This window comes from Lithobates pipiens, unplaced genomic scaffold (assembly GCF_037356315.1).
Source record: "Lithobates pipiens isolate NorthernLeopardFrog02 unplaced genomic scaffold, aLitPip1_a1.2 Scaffold_13, whole genome shotgun sequence".
NCBI lineage: Eukaryota > Metazoa > Chordata > Amphibia > Anura > Ranidae > Lithobates > Lithobates pipiens.
Genome location: NW_027507718.1, coordinates 187,426,285 through 187,436,386, shown reverse-complemented (window position 1 = coordinate 187,436,386; position 10,102 = coordinate 187,426,285). Strand labels below are relative to the sequence as shown.

Below are 10,102 nucleotides of genomic sequence, written 5' to 3'. Positions count from 1 at the left end.
CGCACGGAGGATAAAAGAAAAAGGCCGCTGGGCGCCCTTGTATAGAAAAAAAGAAAATCACAGGGAAAATGACTGCCGACCATGCTTCTCAGAGGCTAACAGAAAATGGACGACAATCATGCTGTACACAGAGAATACACAGACAATGGTGGCAGTCAGCGCTATGAAGGCAGCACATGCAGAGCTCACAGACACCAGAGACAGATGACAGCCCAGGGACACAGACAGCCAGAGCAGCCCCCAAACAAGGATCAGAGCCCCCGTGGCCCAGGTACACACACCGCACTACAGCCCAGTCATGTAGCATCCCCCGCGGGGGGGGGGGGGGGGGGGGGGGGGGGGACAGAGACAGGGAGAGAAGAAAGGGAGAAAAGGGACCCCCCCAATCGACCTCCCAGGGAATGCCCAGCTGTTCTGTCCTGCAGAGACAGGGAGAGCTGTACTTACCATCCGGATGAGCTGGAGACAACCCATCACAGACCCACACCCAAGCAGTACGGGTTGGCTGCAGGCCATGGCACACTGAAAAGCCATCCGTAGCCTGGTCATGTGTGCCCCAGAGCATTGCGCTCACCTGCCGACCCTGGACCCTGAGGGGCATGTCATGGTCGATCCAGCGCGCAGCTAAGGCCTGCACACGCTCGATGACCAGGCTGGGGAGACTATAAGGATTTATATTATCCAGCTCGTCACCCAGACAGCTGTTGATAGAAGATCACAGGATCTTAAAATCCTGCGCAAAAGGCAAAAATCCAGAAAAAATCCCCAGGACCAATGGTCCTGCAGGGAGCCTAGGTCCTTCTTCACTAGGTAGAAAAAAACTGAGCTGCAGGAAGCAGGCTGAGGGATTGCCAGAGGGACCGCCACCTGGACGGAAGTGTACAGTTCTGTTTTTCACATTTATTACATGTTCTGCCTAGTCCTCTTCTGAAGGTGGCGTAATAACCCTACGGTCAAGATTACTGAAGCTGTGTCAGTCGATGAGCGAAAGAGAAATAGTGATTAGTTCGCAAAAGGCAACTGTTGAGGCAATAAACACTTTGGTCAAAAGTATGCAGTGCAAAATATAGCACTACGTAGCTGTCCAGTGGAGTATATCATATACAGCCCGTTGTGCAGAGTCCAGTGGTCAGAAGTATGAAATGTACCACAAACTGTACAGGGTTCAGGAGTGTGTAATGTACAGAGTGCAGGGCTCAGGAGGGCATATCACACAGACCAGTTTACAGCCAAAAATTACCTCTTCCCCCACCACCACCTGAACAGATTTTGTGGTTTGGGTTTTTGGCTTAAAACCTTTTGACCTTCCTGGGCCCTATAGGAAGAATATTTTTGGGCCACACATAAAATACACCAACAATAAGGATAGCTGAAGAGCAAAGTCGGGCAGAACACAAGTTAATAACCATTGATCAACATAATGTACCTATTCTGAGTAATAAAACTTTTTTTTTACTATTATAAAAGAGGGCAACATAAAACTAGTGCAATATGTGACACTGTTTTTAAAAAACGAACGCATCAATATCTGGTTTGATTGATAGATTAGCAATTCTCAAGGTGCTCATCAGATATTTTGATTTTAATTTTGCCCTTTGTGTGCTTCATCTTTGAAAAATAGCTGCTCACAAATATAAGTGCTGCCGATAACTGATGACATGAATAAAGAGGAAGATTGCGAAGAGTGGGAGATTTCTCTTTGGGGAGATAAATTCCATTATAGACGCCGTCAATATTTTTTCCGGAAGCATGTCTTTGCCAAGTGCACATTCATTTTTACAAAAAATTCCTGCCTCCCCACCAGTATGGCTATAGTAGAAAGCAGAGTCGTATAAAAAGAACTACAACCTACCAATGTGATGATGATGGTGATGTAATTGCTAAATAAAGCCTTGGACCTATTCTGGAAAACCTTTGTGTGCTAATGACATACTTCCAGCTTCAAATGTCTTCAGTTTCCAGCCATTTTCAGGAACATGTGTGTTGGGAATTTTGGGTTTTGATCCTCAACACAGGTAGGGTACATTACAAGGAGGGTGGGCGAAGTCTCTCCACCATCCTTGCAAGACACCCTGGCAATGCCCTGTGTTGATGGGGATGTGTGGGTCTGCAGGGGTGGACTGATCTGAATCTGGAAGCCCCTTTAGAATAAGGGAGCTTTTTGTATATCCACCCCTCCCCCCCCCCCAGTATATGGTGGCACTTCTTGTTACCGATTTTCATTTTTTTTTTAAAATAATTAATAAAACACTCACACCACAGAAAAAAAACAATCATAATTTAAACTCAAACCCAGGTCAATCACACAATCCAGCAATACAGATCCATGTCAATCAGGCTGAGTGACGCCAGACGATGCTGACACTCCAAAAATGATGAGCCTCACCCACTGCAAACGACAGGTCCCTATCGCTTCTTAAATGTAAACAGCAGTACCTGGGATCCTGGGTGAGGTCATGGACCAAATCTGGTCATGATAATACTTTGTTAATGATGTTGCCCATGATCCCCACTGGCTTGTTTGCAACTATAAAAAGTAGCTGATGTAGACGTGTCATTTTGATGTGGTAGGGATACCGTGGCTAAATAACAGAACCTCCGGCTATTTATTGCTGGAAATCTAACAGGTGGGTGAACTGGCAAATATGGCCAGTTAGTACGCCAAACTGTGAACAGATTGGGTTCAGGTCAAACTCATTCATCCTGAGCACAAAGCTCACCCCACCTAGAAATGCTGCTATACATTGTAAGTTCAGTAACAGGGCTCTCGTCTTTTTAAATATACAAATATTAAATATAGAATAAGATGCACACAATTTCATAACCATTTCATATTTTATTGTGGATCATCTTGACACAATTACAGCAGCTTTTGTGGTACCTTTTTTCAGTCCTCCTTAAGGGAATGTGAATAGCAAATTTAACACATACAGACTGAAAACTTCTAAAATCACCAAACAGGGTTCTGGATAGAAGATATTCTACATGCGAATGTAGCTGGGGACATAGAAGGGAACAAAAAACATAATGGAAACTTGACCAACTTCTCAAGATAACCTGGTATTTGAGATCAGCATCTGGACACACAATGCTCCAAAAAGCAGGGCAGAGAGGAGATGACATAGTAAAAAGGTAAATGGCATATACTATATAAGTATCACAACAGAATGCCTACATACATGTAGGCAAACAAGACCAATCTTGGATGCTTAATTGTCTAAAGCTCTTGGAAAGTACAAAGCTGCCTTCTTGTACAGAAGATTTGTAATACATAATAACCAGTTTACCTTTAAGTTTGATTGTGGTTTAATGATTCCCAATTTGCAATTTGCAATAATATTTAGGATATTCATGCACACTTAACATATAAAATGTGCTAGTAGTGTTTTCTGGGTGCCATATTTATGATGTTTGTGTCCAGACTAAGCCTACCCTGCAGGACCAACATTATTAAAAACAAAAGTCAATTATTTGTGTAAGTTTTTACTGCTGTAGCCATATGTTCATTAGTTGTAAAATAATTACACCTTTATCAAGTATAGTGGTATAATAGTCCATAAATTTGCAGTACATATCAAGAAATGAAACGTCCGAAAAAAAAAAAACCTGGGCTTTTATTTCCTAGGCAACATAATCGGAAAACCTATTTACCAGTCATTTGTATGACTGTTTCTGTCCTACTTGGAAATGTGTTAGGAAGTAAGGCACCACCTGTTATATCCACTGATCCCAACATAAATTCTGTATCACAACTACTTCTAGGCCTCATGCACACAAACATTTACAGGCATAAACTAAGCCTAGCACTAAAAAACACGTTTTTTAGCACCCGCAGAGTTGCAGATGGGGCGTACAGTTGGCCATAGAAGTGAATGACTACGCATCCCCACATACGATTTCCAAGGGCATGGGAAAACAGTTTTTTTTTTACATTAAGCATATTTTTCGCCTGCAAATGTCCATGTACATATAAGCCTCATCTTTACAGATTTGCACTTTTGTTATGATATTCAGGCTTTTATGATGGCAAAGGCCTCTCATTTTAACTTAGGATCGACAGACTATACAGCACAATATTTTTACATGTATATAACTTTCTTTAGAAGTACAGCCAACATAAAATAAACATTGGGCAAAAAAAGAAAACACACAGAGACAAGACACACTAAAGGAAAATAGATTCATTTTCCAGTTTCTGCCCGCAAAATTATCCTTAGGAATGTGTTTCTGGCCCACTAAATGTGCAATAGACCAAAAAAACAAAACACATGACCCTTTGCCCAAACATGAGTAGGACCGTGGAAAAAACAAAACAAAATAAAGGGTATTAAAGAATTCTCTCATCACCAGTATCCATGCAAACTGAAAATGACGCAGAGGACATTTCTGATTTTTCAGCAGAAAAACCGGGGTTGATTTACTAATGGCAGTGCACTTTTCTATTGATGAAACAAACCAGCTTCTTCCCAGCATCCATTCCAGTGAAGGACTAGTTCCTCCATTTTTAAAATCCTCTGAATGGGTGTTTGAAAAACACTGGTTCACTTAAACAAGTGAACATAATTCCCAAATAAATGAATCTCATAACATAAGTAAACCATTATATGCAGTTCAGTAGACCTTTTTGTAGGATGCTCAGTGTGGATCTTTTAGTTACAGAGCTACAAACTTTCTTTAAAGCACTATCTTTTGGAGGAAGCAAACAGATTGCCAATCAAGCAAAGCAGCTCCTATAAACATCCAAAAACAAATTCTAGTGTTTTCTGATAGTGTATACATAACGAAAAAAAAGAAGATTGGATTTAAATAATTTTTATCAGAGGAGTCTCGGACAGCAAAAATGCAAGGAATTAATTAAAATATTTGCTGCAAAGGAGCAATTACTATTTTATATTAAAATGAGATTGTTGGTACCAAAAGAAAAGGGAAAAAAACTAAATTTCCAGTAAAATTGGGCCTTCTAAGGTAACGAGGGGCTTGATCATGCATTTGCAGGTCAGTCTTTACACTTTCAGTTCTGTCCAAGTGCATCATATGGTAACAGGAAAAAAAAAAGGAGAGGTTTAAAAGGATAAGAGAGGGCCCCTTGCTCAGGACTCTGCCAGTGTCAATTTGATCTCACTGAGAAGGCTGCTTAGGAGAGTTGCTTCACTGCACTTGCCATCAATGGATATTGACTTCTCACCCTATAAAAAAGAACAAAAATACAAACTTCAATTATAGATGGATATAGCAATGGTGATCAGTTTTCTGTAATTTTTTTTTTAGCATACAAAATCACTGAAATGGTCATTCTTTATCACCAAACATATCCAGAAAATAAACAAACATTCTTCGTACATCTGAGGACACTGTGTAATAACAGGGACATTTCTCCTCTCCAAGAATATTAATGGAACCTGGGGCTAAGTTATGTATTTCACATGCATAAACACCTACAGGGTACATTTGGGAACAACATGACCAGTCCAGGATAAACTCTTACCAGCATGCCTCAGTTTTGTAACAGCACTACCGACCACATGATCATAAAACACAGAGGGGTGAAACCAGTTTGCCTCAATGAAAAAGTTATATACTTTTTTAAATTCTTGTAGATTGAAGGACAAAGGTGGTCTTTCACTTCCAGGACATCAAACAACAGCCCAAATAAGGGGAGGGTAACACAGGAAAAACGCCAACAGACCCAAGACAACAAAAGCAAACTGAGGGATTACAGCTCACAGAGCTTTCTGAAGGAGCTTGCGCAAAAATGGCATCAGATGGGGCTGCAAGCTCCACACTGTAGAAAAAAAAGTGAAAACAGAAAACCAGGTGATAGCTTTCAATTGGGAACTAGTGCCCGATTCCGAAAAGATAAACAGTGCTCACATGACCAGTGAAGTATGCCTTGACAGGGAACGAAGAAAACCAAACAGCAAAACCATAAGCTTAAAAGCTGGTCTACTTGAACAACCCAGAATGGTGCAACGTGAAACAGAATCACACTACTGGAGATGACGTCGCTCTGACGAAACGCGTAGGGCGTGGCCTAGAACGTGCACATTACACTGGTATACAAGCAGCAACGCCGGCGCGGCTAATTTGAAAGCGATTTTGTCTCTTTGGATATTGTGAGTAACCTGACTTCTTAATAAACAAAAAAACGTTCAAACAACAGTATTGCACTATGTTTGTACTTCTGTTTCCCTTCATGCATAATTGCTAAACGGACTACTTGTGGAAGGAAAAGTGTAAAGCATCTCCCCAGCATAGCAGAAGCAGAGCCTAAAGAAAGCTGCACAGTGGCTCATACTGTGGCTGCTCGATTAACCCATTGAGGGTTTTTTGTCTGGTGAGCACATATATATACCTTTTGCCTAACACAGAGTGGCGCACTGGAGAGGAATGCATTTAACCCTTCTGCACTAGTCACTTTACTCTACCTTCCTCATTTGATGAAAGTTCCATGCGTTTTTCCAGCAACTAGTTGATGCGACTTTGAAAATTTCCGTTGGACATTATAAGATTTTTTGTCACTATTATTATTATTTTTTCTGGGTACTTTCACAAAACGCTTTTTGATTATCACTTTGAACATATTGCATATGATTTTTCAGATATTGGTTTATGTATGTTTATCGAGCACAGTAGTATTCTTAATTGTTTTTATGTGATTGATTCACCACTTTTCCAATACATATGTGTATTTTTGAGGTGTAAATCAACAGACATACATCCTCTTTTCTTTTTTCACGCATTTTAATATCACGTATATAGTGGTTTTAAGAGGTTTCCACCGCAATTTGTTTTAAATTCTCCAGAGCACCAGCAGAGATAATAGATCATCTCACACTTATATATGATTTTAGTATTCACAGTGCACAAAAAGGTTTTAGCGCCAAAGCTTAATTTATATTTTAAATATACGCTTATTGCCATTTTTACCAAAAATATGTAGAATTTATATTGACCTAAACCAGGGGTCTCAAACTGGCGGCCCTCCAGCTGTTGTGAAACTACAAGTCCCATCATGCCTCTGCCTGTGGGAGTAATGCTTGTAATGTTAAGGAATCTAATGTACATAATGATACAGAAAATGTCTATTTGCTTATGTTTATACCTGTTTCTATGCTCCTTAATTATGTAGTATACAGATTGACTCTTAAAGATGGCGTCCACCCCCTACATCCCACGCGTTAGAAGAATGCATTTGAGATAACAGCTTCAACCAAACTTCAAGCATCAAGTTTTTCCATTTCTCTTGTATTTTAACCAATAAGATGTACCAATTAGACTGACATAGCAATGACGTATCTTTCTGTATAAAATATCAACACCGCCCACGAATAAATGAGAAGATAGAAGTAGCCTGAGCTGAACGTGTCTCAGAGAGTGTTTACTTCTATGCACATTTATACTTTTTAATTGGAAATAGCAGTAGATAACCTCAAACTAGTTAGTAGTTCTTATCCATTTCAGTAACTGTCAGCCTTGCAATGCCTCATGGGACTTGTAGTTTCAAAACAGCTGGAGGGCCACCAGTTTGAGACCCCTGGCCTAAACCGAGGAAGACATTTGTTTTTTAATTCGGGGATATTTATTATAGCAAAAAGTAAAAAAAAAAAAATTAAAAATTGTTGCTCTTTTTTTGTTTATAGTGCAAAAAATAAAAACCGCAGAAGTGATCAAATACCACCAAAAGAAAGCTCTATTTGTGGGGAAAAAAGGACTTCAATTTTGTTTGGATAAATGGGCGCACGACCGCAAAATTGTCAGTTAAATCGCAGTGCTGTCGCAAAAAATGGCCAGATCAGGAAGCGGGTAAATCTTTCTGATGCTGAAGTGGTTAAATCATAGAAAGTAAAAAAAGGACACTGCATTTATGCTAGGATCAGAAAGTATTTCCTGTACAGACAGAAAATGAAAAATGAATGCAGCTGACACATCTAAAGACTGATAAATTGCAATGTTACATTTTTGTTCCTGTGTATAAATATCCTCAGACTCTTTCACTAAGAAACACATCCATCTTATTTTGGTTTATTCAACATGCAGTGGAATAACGTCCTTACAAGATGTCTCCAATTTACAAGCCGACCTCAATGCTCTGTCTAATTGGATGACTATGTGGCAGATGAGGTTTAATGTTGAGAAATGTAAAGTTATGCACTTTGGGGCTAAGAATATGCATGCATCATACACGCTAGGGGGAGTACAACTGGGAGAATCCATAGTGGAGAAGGATCTGGGGGTTTTGGTAGATCATAAGCTCAATAATAGCATGCAATGCCAAGCTGCGGTTTCCAAAGCGAGCAAAGTCCTTTCCTGTATTAAGAGAGGTATGGACTCCAGAGAGAGATATCATTTTGCCCCTGTTCAAATCATTAGTAAGACCTCATCTGGAATATGCAGTTCAGTTTTGGGCACCAGTTCTCAAAAAGGATATCGGGGAACTGGAGAAAGTGCAGAGAAGGGCAACCAAACTGATAAGAGGCATGGAGGAACTCATCTATGAGGAAAGATTAGAGGAACTGAATTTATTCACTCTTGATAAGAGGAGATTAAGTGGGGATATGAGCAACATGTACAAATATATAAGGGGTCCATATAGTGAACTTGGTGTCGAGTTATTCACTTTACAGTCAACAAAGAGGACAAGGGGGCACTCTTTAAGTCTAGAGGAAAAGAGAGTTCATCTCCAAATATGGAAAGGTTTTTTCACAGCAAGAGCTGTGAAAATGTGGAATAGACTCCCTGCAGAGGTGGTTCTGGCCAGCTCAGTGGATTGCTTTAAGAAGGGCCTGGATTATTTCCTAAGTGTACATAATATAACTGGGTACTAACATTTATAGGTAAAGTTGATCCAGGGAAAATCCGATTGCCTCTTGGGGATCAGGAAGGAATTTTTTTCCCCTGCTTTAGCAAATTGGATCATGCTCTGCTGGGGTTTTTTGCCTTCCTCTGGATCAACTGTGGGTATAGAATTGGGTATATGGGATTGTATGATATTATTATTATTATTTTTTTTGTGGTTGAACTGGATGGACTTGTGTCTTTTTTCAAACTGAATAACTATGCAACTACGTAACTATGTAACATACAGCATCAAACAGAGACAATACCTTTTTCACTAGTAGACAAACATGGTGGCCCTGGATTGACCGGCTGTACATCGATGAGCAGGAATCAACTCGCTCAACCACTGAAAACACAATATGAATAAGTAGTATTAAGTGAAGGTCACAATAAACTAAGCTCAACACTGCAAGTTAACAGATGTAATACTCACCTGTAAAGTGGTGGTAGAAACAGATTTTTGCTAACAGGTGGTGGAAAGACAGAGTTATATCTTCAGCTTTCAAGGAACTCATTTTAAGGTCTCCTGACTCCAGTAGCTTGGCAAAAGCATCACTAGAGGGCATATTTGGATTAGAAAAATAAACCAAGACATCATGAGCACTATTTTTATTTATATTCCCAGTTCAGTTCTACATTAAACACAAAACTTGCATAGACAAAAGTTACTAGTGCTTTAAGCTAAACAATTTTTTCCCACTGTAACAGACCGTTAAAGATTTTGCATATATTTTGCTTATTATGTTCATGTCTATGCATTAAAAATATAGAAGAAAACAATTTAAGTCAGGGGAAAATCAATTGGCTGTTTTACTGGTATGCTGCAAATAACATGCTGTGAAAAGTTACAACTGAATAAATACAAACTGCTCCACTTCTAGCAGCAGAGACAGCATCCTTCTGAGTTTTCATATAGAGAGGTAATCAAAAATGGCATGGTTAGTGCTTGGTTTTTATGTTAGAAAGCCACGTATACTCTGCAAATAGACTAACAAGTTTTAATAGCCCTTCTAGTTTGTAACTTTGACAACAGAATACTTAGTGTCTATTATGAAGAAAAGAAGAGTGCGCAGGCATCTCACAGGACTTAGGAGTTAAATGCATCTCCGCCACATCAACAGGTATTTTTCTTTACTTACAGTGTGTTTAAAGTGATAAAACAAGGCAAAAATGTGCATGTACTTCAGAATGTACTAAATGTGTTTTCTTTTCCCCGACAGGTGTGTTAACCACTTGCTTACTGGGCACTTAAACACCCTTCCTG

At 39.6% G+C, this 10,102-nt stretch overlaps 1 protein-coding gene across 4 annotated transcripts in view; it reads right to left on the bottom strand.

Annotated features, from left to right (window-relative positions):
- Nucleotides 1–2,816: 2,816 nt before the first annotated feature.
- The window catches only part of AP3D1 (adaptor related protein complex 3 subunit delta 1), a 167,653-nt gene continuing 160,367 nt past the window's right edge, over nucleotides 2,817–10,102 (bottom strand). For all 4 annotated transcript variants that reach the window (XM_077475978.1, XM_077475979.1, XM_077475980.1 and 1 more), the window contains 3 exons: nucleotides 9,272–9,393; nucleotides 9,105–9,184; nucleotides 2,817–5,186 (listed from right to left, as the gene is read on the bottom strand). In XM_077475978.1, the coding sequence (XP_077332104.1) occupies nucleotides 5,091–5,186; nucleotides 9,105–9,184; nucleotides 9,272–9,393 (298 nt within the window). In that variant the 3' untranslated portion in view covers nucleotides 2,817–5,090. The remainder of the gene's footprint in view (nucleotides 5,187–9,104; nucleotides 9,185–9,271; nucleotides 9,394–10,102) is intronic.